Below are 12,671 nucleotides of genomic sequence, written 5' to 3'. Positions count from 1 at the left end.
GTACCGCTAAAACCATCTATAGGAAAACGGCGGAAGCAAAGTTGTACATCTAATAATAGGTTCAAGTGTTAAATTTAATTTTTCCACCAAATCATAACTATTTTTAATGTAACTAAAGTTTTTCTTGTTTTCTCTATTATGTCTTTTAAAAAGGTTGCCAAAAAATAAAATGGACTATTTATGCAATTTACAATTAGTTTTAAAGGATTACTATCCTTGTGAACTTTTGGCAGCCCATAATATTTTGGTCAATCACTATCAGATACATACAGTTTTTTATACGTAGCCTGATCTATGCATTTCCTATTGTCCCATTTTTTTAATAGTGTACGAATTTCTGTTGTAATTATATTTATAGAATTCTTATTACAAATTGTGTATGTATTTATCGTCAGACAAAATCTCATGCATCCTCGTCTTATATTCGTTTAAATCTAATATCATTGAGGTATTTTCTTTAGCTGCACGTATAATTAAGTATGTTCTGAAATGTTTTATGATGTCTATATTTTCGTACTATGGAACCATGTTGTTATTATTGTTATTTTTAATGTGATGTTAATATAGTATGTCATTTCAAAATTGGAAGTACAGATCTCTTCGGTTGTAATTTTAGCATTTTTTGAAAAACAAAATCCAGATACATGCTTGTCATCAGATGCTTTAATGATTAATAGATTATAGCAAATTGGTTTAATCTGTTTTAATCTCCTATTTAGCTCACGAGAACGTAAATTGTTTAATTCTTTATCTATTTTATTGAATTCACTCTCTATTATAATCTCTATTAAAATTTCTTGTTGATGGAAAAAATCGCTAATATGAATAAGAATGATCGGTCTATTTTTCTATATGTTTTGTATAAATTGTATTTAATAAACTCTAAATATTTATATCGTTTAGCTCAAGACGTAAAGTTTTATAGATAAATTTCTGTTTGAAACTATCCATCATGTACTGAAGAACTTGATTGACTGTCTCTATACATTTCGCAACTTCCAAATATGGATTAGGTGTTGCAATGATTTACAACTTGTGATTGGCAATTTTCACTCTACGACTTGCAACTGGGAGTTGCAACTTATGTATTGTACTTATGGTATTGTCATTCTTAACTCTTATGAGCAACTTGATGGCAATAGTTGCCCTCCTATAAACTGATCGTATAATAAATTGTTAGAAATCATAGGGCAACATGACGGAAACAGTTTCAGCCTAAAATCTTATTCTCATAAGTTGCTAATAATCTGACGGTATTTTAAACTTGAACGAGCTCTCCGAATGTGAATGAAATGTGATCGAAGTATTCTCAATAAGCATAACAAGCGTGATAATATTTTAAAGTATTAGGAGACTTATTCGGTAAACATTTGAAAAAAAGTATTATGCTTTTATGTTACGTCACGTCATTGTTGAAATTTTCTCCGATTTTGAATCAATGCATTTAAGCAATTTACCCGGGGATTGGAGATCAAGTTGTGCGGTTAAGAATGTTCACTGAGAAGTATTGGATAATTATTCAGAAGGATAATCTGAACCCGGTGCCAAAAAGATTACGAAGTTTATAGGCGAATCTTCGTGGATCGGCTTTTCGAATGTCCTTGCAATTAGGAAACGTGAAATTGATCTCCAATTTCTTGAGAGTATATACTGTTCGCGGATTAAATCTGCCAGTTTGTTTTGATTTAATAACTGCGCTAATTTTTGGAAATAAGGGAAAGGATCGTGATTTGAGAGCTGATCTTATTTGAAATCTTAATCTCTTCTCTCGTTGTCTTTGTCCGTTTTTAGTAAGCATGGAGGTAATACTAAAGAATTATCAATATTCCGAAAAACTACCATAAGACGGGGGCTGCGCTATTGGCAGCGACTGTCATAACAGCTCTCTGGATATGAGATAATTATGAATTCTCCGAGGAAATGCTATAAGACGGGGGCCACGCTATTGACAGCGACAGTCGCAATAGCTCCGCGGATACTCAAGTATGTGCTTGTATGTAATTGAATGGGACGCAGAGCAGAGATTTAGGTTTCTGCCGATCCAATTCAGTATTTTCGTTTAATAAGAAAGATAGAACAATGCGAAAAGAAAAACGAGTGTGTTTCTGATGAAGCACGAGAATAGTTCTCACCTTGATCTAACTCTAATTTCCGACTATAGTGGATAGATTTCTACTTCTGCTTTTCGAATGTATTGAATGAATGTTTCTGCTTTTGGCACCTCCTTTTACATTTTGGAAATGAATGTGTGTGGAAATGAATGGTCTTTTCAGGACCAATCAATACTCCTCAAGATTTGATAGAATCTATATTCGCGCTTGTTTTCTTAAGATAAGGCAGCGAGGCTCCGCGTAAGCCTTACTCCCCACTCTATAAGTTTAATCTTAATAGATATTATAATAATTAAGAGTTTTAATAATTTATAATAAAAATTCGGTCTTCTTTAACTAACATCCTTGTGCGAGGCGAATCTACTACATTCTGAATCATATATCTAAAATTGGTTTGATTTTATTGAAAGAAGAAAAAAAAGAAGAAAAAGATATTCGTTTTCGCATTCGGAAAGATTTCTATTTTGCTGTTAATTGCTAAACGCTAATGTGATGTACATTATCACTAATATAATGTTATACGCTTTTATTTATTATTTTATAGAAAGACTTCTTTGAGAGAGATCGTGGGATATTCTTAAACATTCTTTAGGATAAATAATCTGTGTGACGCATAAAGATATATAACTGTGATCTGTTGGTTTGATTATTTAAATAAAGGAACTAAATGTACCCTTCTATAAAAGAAAAAAGGAATTTTCAGTTTTGAAATGAAGATAAAATAGAGAAATATCAAGACTAAAACGAAATACTAACTTAGAAATAGGATAAAAATAAATCATATATTTATAATAAGGAAAGAGGGGATTTATCGGGATGTAACATTCATCTTAGAGTCTTTAGGATTTGCTTCGAAAAATTATTCCATTAAAACAGTTGAAAAATCTTTTAATGCTGCGTCTTTTATTCTATTCTATGTCGTTTTTTAAAATCGAGAAATTTAACTCTATGCATTCCTCTGGTGTCGCATAATGTTTGACGATGCTCCATTTCCATTCAATTGACAGAAATGTGAACTAAATAGTATTTTACGAAAACGATTTCCAACAGATTGTAGCAACATTTATGGCAATAAGTTTGCTATAACATTTCCTCTCATTTGCGCAAACAATTGTCAATTTAGGTTGTCCCAAACGAAATTATTATTGCCTTGATGATAGCAACATGATGGCAATTAAAGAAAAATTTGTGCTAAACACCTATTTCTTTTCTTATGCTACATTTTATGCTACACAGGAACATTTTATTATCTATATGTCCTCCTTCGAATCATACAATTCCTATTAGAAACATATTTCCGTATCTACTATAGTTTTCGAGAAATCTTAATATTTTTTTTTAAAGGGGACGTTCTATGTATGTGGTACGGTTCGCGTAAATTACACGGCCGGTCTCGCGTTCACATATCGCTATGCGTGTCTTAGCGCGAGATACTACCGTGTCTCCTGATATTATACCCAGCATATCAATAACTTTTTGTTGTAGATTGAATTTCTCCACTGCATTTTCTACCAATGTGGTTTCTATATGCAAAACTGTCAAATTAAATAAAGTAAAAAGAGTAGAAGTAGCAATCAGATATTGCATTAAACATAAAAAAAGATTAAACAAAAAAGTAGAAAACGCTGTATGTATCTTTTATTTTATTATATAGATATTACATTTATATATAGATATTAATTGTCTTGCAATATTAATTGTCTTGAATGTTCTCTTTCTTCTCTATTTTCCTTTTCTTTTTTCTTTCTCTTTAATTTATTTTCTTTCTTCCCTTCATTATTTTTCTTTCATATACATATCAACATAATTATCGCAACAAGTAAATTCCATTAAAATTTCGAAAACTTCATTAACATCATTTCGCGAACTGTTCAAAATGTTTTTTTCTTTTTTAAGGGTAAAGTCTGTACTACTTATATTTTTAATAGATTTTAAATTTCTCTTCTCTCTTTCGCCGTCTCTTTAAAAGTAAGAACATTTTACATCTCTAAAAAAATTGCATAATTTGAGAATGGAATTTAGAAAAATGCTCTAAAAAAATGAAATTTTTTCACAAATATAGTGGCAATTAAAATAGACTTTTTCTTACAAATAAATTTTTGAGTTACGCGCACACACGTGCATAAAACGCAAGATCTGATTAGCAATCTGTGCGTGATACGCATCGGATAATATTGATGCTGGCGGTAATCGAAGAAAACTGTGTAGGTAATTTTGATATCTTGTAATTTCGCAAAAAAGTTATAACTTTTTTTTTAATTTACAAAGGAAGTCTATATATTGCGATTGTTTCTATGACATTTGTGAAAAAAATTAACCATCCCATAGAATGTGTCAAATTAATTGTAATTAAGTATAATTTTTTGGAGACATGTCTTTATTATTGAAAAGACGGTGAGAAATATAGTAAGAAAATAAATTCAAAATTTATTAAAGGATTCTTAAAATTAAGGTTTTACTAGCATTGAAAATGCGAAGAAGATTTTGAATATGATGATTTTTTACGAAGTTACAATTATTTAAATTTTGCAAAATGATAGAATTTATTTATTGCGATAATTTTATTGACAAGTTTGTTATTGATATTTATTATAAGATATTTTTTATTGTTTAAAGAAATATTATAAATATTATTTTTAGATTATAAATATGTTGGGAGATAGAATGACAGAATGTAGATATGTGAAACCTATTGAAACATTTGATCATGGTTTTAGACCAGAGAAATGGTTTGAAGTTGATATAATCAAAAAAGGCAGAAGTGCTTTGGAAGAAGTTAATTTTAAATTGGGTAAGTAATAATAATTAAAAGACTGATACTTTTTAATTAAACGAAAAAGCGCACATAGTTGAAATATATATGTCTTTTGAATTAAAATAAAAAAACATATATTATTTACAAAAAAATAAAGATATAAAAAATACGGAAGTTATATAAACTTTGTTTTTTAAAATGTTAACATGCTAAATGTATTGGGAGTACAAATTAATTCGGTCCGTTTCCCTAAAGATGGCTCCAGCTGTTGTGAATGGTTCATAGTGACAGCTGATTTTGGCAATTTCAGAGAGGTTAAACATCTGCTAATAATATTCAGTTTATATCGCTTTGAGTTTCATACAAAAACCTTGATTTTTATTGTGTTTGAAATATCGAATTTTATGTTAACCAAGCAGCATTTGCGGGAGATTTTGATTTTTTTGCTTTAATTGAAAGAAAAGTGCGGCTGAAGTGTGGCCTATCGAATGCTTGTGGTGACACTGCTCCAACTGATAAATCATGTAGGGAATGGTTTCGACGTTTCAAGGATGGAGATTTCAGCGTTTTGAAGACAAGTCTCGCTCTGGACAGCCAAAAAAATTCGAAAACAAAGAATTAGAGGCATTGCTCGAAAAAGAAGTCAAATGCAAGAGAAGCTTGCAGAATCAATTGGAGGTAACTCAACAAGCTGTTTCTGTACGATTGAGAGCCATGGGAATGATTCAAAAACAAGGAAATTGGGTGCCTTATGAACTGAAACGAGAGACATTGAAAGGCGATTTTTCACTTGCAAACAGCTGATTCAAAGACAACAGAGAAAAGGTTTTTTGCATCGGATTGTGACTGGAGAAGTGGATATTCTACGACAACTCTAAGAAGAAAAAATACTACGCTAAGCCCGGTCAATCGTTGCCATCAACCTCAACACCACAGCCGGAATACGAACAGACATGATAAAGTTATTCTTCTTCATGACAACGCTCGGCCTCATGTCGCTAAAGTCGTAAAAAAATTTGGAAACGCTCAAATGGGATGTTTTTATCGCACCCGCCATATTCTCCGGACATTGTTCCTTTTGATTACGGTTATTCCGAAGGATGCAACAAGTCACCGGTTGACTTTTTTCGCAGAAATCGAAAATTGGCTCCCCCCAAAATTGGATCGCCTCCAAAAACGAGTCATTTTTTCGAGATGGAATTCGAGATGGAAAATTGCCTGAGATATGAGAAAAAGTAATAGGCAGCGATGGACAATACTTTAATTGATCTGTTCATTCATTTTGTTTTGAAATAAATGCACAAAAAAAATGGACTGAATTAATTTGTACTCCCAATATAAATGTGATAAAATTATTATATAAAATTTATATTCTCCTTATTATTGAGTTGATGTAAATTTTTATTACAATATTTTTAATAATTGGATTCATTTTAATTTATTGGACACTTTTGAACAGGATATGTTACTACAATTTTATTATTTTAAATTTTTAATTTGCAGGTTTGGCATTTGATGATTGGGATTTAGACTTTTATACAGAATTATTTCTTCAAAAATTAAAACGGAATCCAACCACCGTAGAATGTTTCGATCTTGCTCAATCTAACAGTGAACATAGTCGCCACTGGTTCTTTAAAGGACACATTATTTTGAATGGAAAAGAAAAAAAACAATCTCTGATTGACATGATTATGGATACGCAAAATTACTCTAATTCAAATAATGTAATAAAATTCAGCGACAATAGCAGTGCGATAGAAGGATTTAAGATTCCTGTTTTACGTCCTATAAATACTTATAAATGCAGTAACTTCCATCTGGAAAATATCAAACAGCATCTTATTTTTACAGCAGAAACACATAACTTTCCAACTGGCGTTGCACCTTTCAGGTATTTTAAATAAAATGTAATCAAGAAGTTAGAGTTAAAATTACTGAATTTCTTTACAAAAAATAAATTTTCATTACAATTCATTTACTTATCTCCTTTACGATTATAATATATTTATGTTTATCCTTGTTCTGTTTATTTCTATAAAAGTTATATTTTTTATATTATCTTTTAAAAATTAAAATGTTTCAAATATTATTTATTCAATTATCCATTATTACATTAATTTTCATAAACATTGTAGTTCACTGATACTTGGTGAAGTGTCAAGCTGTTCCTCATCTTAATGAAATGAACTGCACTGTGCAGTTCACTGCAGTGCTTCAACTGAAATGTTGGCATTCTAATAATTAGGGATGCACCGGATCATAAAATTACCGAATATTGGATATCGGATATCCGGACAGAATATAACATCGAATATCCAGTATTCGATCGGATATCCGAGAAGATAATTTTTTCGAGTTGGATATCCGAGAGTTTAAAGAAAAGCCTATAGAGAAAAAAGACTGTAATTTTGTAACAATAATATAATAACATAAGATATTATAGCATCATGAATATGCATACTTATTTCTACAATATTTGTATAAAAAAAATCAACAATTTAATAATATCAAATTTCAATCGGATATATTCCCAAATACTAATGATATCCGACTATCTATATAGTATAGTAAAAAAGTACCGGATAATGCCGGATATTGAATACTTTCCGGATATCCGATGCATCCCTAATAATAATAGATCTGGACACAGAGATATAATCAGTGAAATGCATAGTTTTTATATAGACATTATCTAGCAGCTTTAAAAATATTAACGAAGATATTTTAAATATTAATTCATTTTTATTTCCAGATTTTTATTTTGATATAAAATGAAGTATTATAAGATAATTGATTGTTAGTTGATTTTTAATTCTACAGTACGTTTAAAAAGTATTAAGTGAAATTGAACTGAAAAGGTTCAACAGAAATGAGTGAAAGAGAGCCATATTCAGAACAAGGTCTTGGTACTTAATAATATTTTTGTATGAATTTTTGTAATTTCTTCTAATTGTGTGTTGATTATTTGTCGATTTTGAAAGTCTTAGATTGAAGCTAGAATATGTTATATCATGAATTAAATTAACAAGTAATTTAATATTGCTGATACTAATGAAGATGACTTCTTTTATCTATAAATTGATTGCTTACAGTGTCGTTTGTCTACATTACTTTTGCCGACAGTTTCTTTGCGCATAAAAATTATTGCTCCAACTCGATTGCCTACATGTACTAGAAATTTTAGAAACGGAGTTACATTTGTCTACATGTATTATTGCCTACATGTATTATTGCCTATATGTATTATTGCCCACAAATATTATTGCCTACAACTCGATTGCCTACAAATACACTTTTGTACACAAATAAAATTTTCAGAAACGAAATATTACATATGCTTACATTATTACCTACATCTCAGTTGCTTACAAGCACTTTTGCACATAAATATAAAATTAATGTTAAATTAAGTAAAATAATTTATATTTTCAAAGAGAATTTATTTTAAAATAGAGAATTCATGTTTTTAAAACAGAAAATTTATGTTGTAAAACAGAATTTGTGTTTTTAAAGCAGAGAATAGTATGTGTAGGCAATCGAGCTAGAGGCAATAATGTATATAATTTCTTATATACATAATCAAACTATACACTGTTAAAAAAACAGAAATTTGCTTCCGTTATATGTAATGGAAGCAAATTTCAAGCAGATATATTAAAAATGTTGTCAAAATATTTAATGTTGTCAATGAAAATAAAGTTATAAGTAACTTAAATGTAACGTTTATTTACATTAAATTTTATGCAAATCTGTATAAAATTTAATGAAAAATATACTAAACTTCATAAAATTTTATGAAAAGTACATTAAATTTCATTACATTTGTACAGGTATACAAATATGCAACTTTTCAGTTGCAGATACATTGCAGTTACATTAAATTTAATTTAATATCATAAAATTGAATTTAATTTATGTAACTTAAAAGTAAATTAAATTTCATGACACTTTTAATAATGTAGACAATAATATATGTAGGCAAATGTGATTTTGTTTTTGAAATTTTTATTTGTGTGCAAAAATGCACGTAGGCAATCCAGTTGTAGACAATAATATTGTAAGCCAGCTGTAGATAATAATACTTGTAGGCAATAATACATGTAGGCAACAATATATGTAAGCAATGTAATTTTGTTTTTAAAATTTTTATTTGTGCGCAAAAGTGCACATATATAGGCAATAATACATGTAGGCAATCGAGCTATAGGCAATAATTTTTTTTGTGCGCAAACAAATTGTCGACAAAAATGATATAGACAAACGATATTGTAGGCAATCTATTTGTAGGTAAACAGGATCCTCCCTTCCCCCCAATGAACATCTAGCAATGATCATCTTTGAAACATTGTAAATAATTTATTGCGAAAAGTATCTTAGGCAAGCTTAATATGGATCTTCCGAATTATTATAGCATTATTTTATTATAGCATTATTTTAAATATGATCATCGAAGCATATGATTAATCGCAATAACTAATATTAAGAAATTTAAATAGATATATTATTAAGCACTAAGATTCCATCACAACTATATAAAAAAACTATAAAATGTTAATTGGCTTATATGCATATGTTTCCCTGATGAAAAAACTGGTTTTGGCATTTCAGCAAAACATTTTAGCGAAATTGTATTAAAATTGTATTAAGTGTACAACTTTGCTTCCGCCATTTTCCTATAGATGGCTTTAGCGGTAAGTGATGGTCGAAATAAATAGATCATAGACGTCATACAATAAACTTGGGCATCTGTCAACATAACCTCATAGAAACATTAGTCGATTTGTATCTGCACCATAAAGTTATTCTCGATTGAAAATGTCAGTTTACGAGCCAAATTCTCGTCATTTGCGGGAGGTTTTAATTTTTTGCTTCAATATGAAGAAATCTGCGGCTGAGGCTCATCGAATGCTCTCAAAAATGATATAGACAAACGATATTGTAGGCAATCTATTTGTAGGTAAACAGGATCCTCCCTTCCCCCCAATGAACATCTAGCAATGACCATCTTTGAAACATTGTAAATAATTTATTGCGAAAAGTATCTTAGGCAAGCTTAATATGGATCTTCCGAATTATTATAGCATTATTTTATTATACTTATGGTGAGGCCGCTATTAGTGAAAGAACGTGTCGTGAATGGTTTCAATGCTTCAAGAACGGTGATTTTGACGTCCAAGGTCATGTTCTGTATTTGGTGGAACCAGCTCGGCGTAGTGTATTATGAACTGTTAAAACCGACTGAAACAATCACAGGCGATCGGTATCGAACGCAATTGATGCGTTTGAGCCGAGCATTGAAAGACAAACGGCCGCAATACAACGAGAGACACGATAAAGTGATTTTGTAGCATGACAATGCTCGACCCCATGTTGCGAAAGTGGTCAAGACATACTTGGAAACGTTGAAATGGGAAGTCCTACCCCACCCGCCGTATTCTCTAGACGTTGCTCCCTCTATCTATCTATCACTTGTTTCGATCAATGGCACACGGCCTGGCTGACCAGCACTTCCGATCTTATGAAGAAGTAAAAAATTGGATCGATTCGTGGATAGCCTCAAAAGATGATCAGTTTTTTCGACGCGGGATTCGTACGCTACCCGAAAGATGGGAGAAAGTAGTGGCCAGCGATGGACAATACTTTGAATCATAAATGTATAACCAGTTTTTTACAATAAAGCCTCAAATTTCGGAAAAAAAAGGCGGAAGCAAAGTTGTACACCTAATATTAAAAAATTAAAAACTGAAAGTGAATTTTTCATAACATACTGAAAAATCGCTGAAATTAAACTAAAATTTTTCTGAAATGCTAAAATTTTGCCGAAAAGTATTCCAAAATAATAATATAGAATAATTTCAATGAAACGTTTCTTTGTATTACTTATATCATCTCATTATTTCATATAAGTAGATATATTAGTAGATATATTAATTGGAAAACGAATATATTTGAGACTTTATATTTTATTGTATGGTAAAAGCAAAGAATATGGAATAGCGTTTTTTAAATTAATTGTTCCGATATAAATGCATATAAAGACTTTAAATTTGCATAGAATTCTTGAGGAATATATTAGCTGCAATATTCAATAAATGAAAATCACTAAAATTTAAGTCTAACATCAATATTAATAAAAAAGTAAAAAATGTGAAAATGGGTGGTTTAAAAAATGGGATGTAATATGGAATACCGAAATTTCGATAATAATAACAAATAACACAAAAGTAAATAAAGTTTAGTTTATTCAAATTAGTTTATTTTTGTAAATCAATCACGAAAAATGGTTAAAAATGGTTTATATTTTTATTGTATAACATAGAAAATATATTAGCATTATTGAACATAGCTAGCAAATAAAGCTAATAATATGGAATATAGTCAGATAGCAAAATGTTAGCAGAATGACCATAAATTGGTAGCAGATTTGATCAGAAGATGTTAGCAGACTGACATAATTGATGTCGCATTCTGCTTCTATTCTGTCGACAAAATCTGTTAATATTCTATGCAAATAGATTAGCAGCAGAAATCAAACAGAACCTATTGACAGAATCTGGTAGCAGATTGGTAGCAAAAATCAAGCAAGAGCTGTCATTTTCACTTAAATCGATCTGATTTCTTATAAGAAATTTTGCGTATATATAAACGGTTATATATAATTATACATAATTATACAATATATTTATATACTATATACTATATACAATATATTTATATACTAGTGTGAAAATTGGAGAAACAATGAATACAGTTTTATTGCTTAAATGTTATCTATTAGCTTCACATTTCAAAATAAACATGACAAAGTTAAAATAGTCAAAAAAATATTCGGAGATTCAGAAAGCACTCCGAAAGAGCTTGGAAATTTCTAAGAGATTTGCCTATTCAATTTACATATACTAATTCTTATAGGATTCCTGGATATTTTCTTTTTATGAGAAATAAATCCATCTCGTGGCGAGATCGTATGTGAAAATGACAGATCTTGCTCGATTTTCGCTGCCAATCTGTCATCAGGTTATTGTCAGCCGATTCTGTTTGATTTTTATCACCAATTTGCTGGCAGAGCATGTCAGTAAGCTTTGTCAGCATTTTTGACAGCAATTTGCTAGCATTATTTGATAGTACAAATTCTGTGTACAATTTGTTGCCTTTCTGCAATCAGAAATTGATAGCAGCGCTGGTGAAAATTTTTCAGAATTTTTCAGAATTTTTCAGAATTTCTCTATAATTTTATTTATTACTTTTTCACATTTTTTATACAAATTGGAACATTTCTCAGAAAATCTATATCTTTTCTCAAAATTTTTCATATATGTTAATTACAATATAGTAAGATTTGTTAATTACAATATAGTAAGATAAATATAGTAAGATTTTTAAGAGTTTTTGTAAGTATAATTTATGATGAAATGCTATAAAATCTAAAAAATTTAAAAATACTTTTTAAAAATTACGGGACGAGAAATTTTAGAATATTTCAAAATTCACTTGTACGAAAAATTTTGAGAGAAGATATAAACTTTCTAAATATTTCTGAGTATTTCTGAAAAATGTTCCAATTCGTATAAAAATTCGAGAAAAATTTTCATCAGGGAGACTGCTCAAAATCTGTCTTTTCAGATTTGATTATCTGGATATAATCTATAATCGTAAATAAGCTAATATTTGAAATACATCCTATAATTTAACTTACCTGATCACGAATAAGTTGCTAATGGAAATATGGAACTTATATATTTCAATTCTCGATGTATCTCACATTACTCACATGTCATATGACAAAGTCTTTCCGTAACAAT

The 12,671-nt window shown here is 29.7% G+C and overlaps 1 protein-coding gene across 1 annotated transcript in view; it reads left to right on the top strand.

Moving 5' to 3' along the window:
- LOC105622947 (phosphoribosylformylglycinamidine synthase) overlaps positions 1–12,671 on the top strand; it is an 86,599-nt gene that overhangs the window by 36,861 nt on the left and 37,067 nt on the right. The window contains exons 3-5 of the mRNA XM_012204354.1: positions 3,597–3,738; positions 4,752–4,902; positions 6,370–6,760. Coding sequence (XP_012059744.1) covers positions 3,597–3,738; positions 4,752–4,902; positions 6,370–6,760 — 684 coding nt within the window. The remainder of the gene's footprint in view (positions 1–3,596; positions 3,739–4,751; positions 4,903–6,369; positions 6,761–12,671) is intronic.

This window comes from Atta cephalotes, assembly GCF_000143395.1.
Source record: "Atta cephalotes unplaced genomic scaffold scaffold00050, whole genome shotgun sequence".
Classification (NCBI taxonomy): domain Eukaryota; kingdom Metazoa; phylum Arthropoda; class Insecta; order Hymenoptera; family Formicidae; genus Atta; species Atta cephalotes.
Note: the sequence above shows the minus strand (reverse complement) of the source record. Positions and strands in the feature narration are given on the sequence as shown.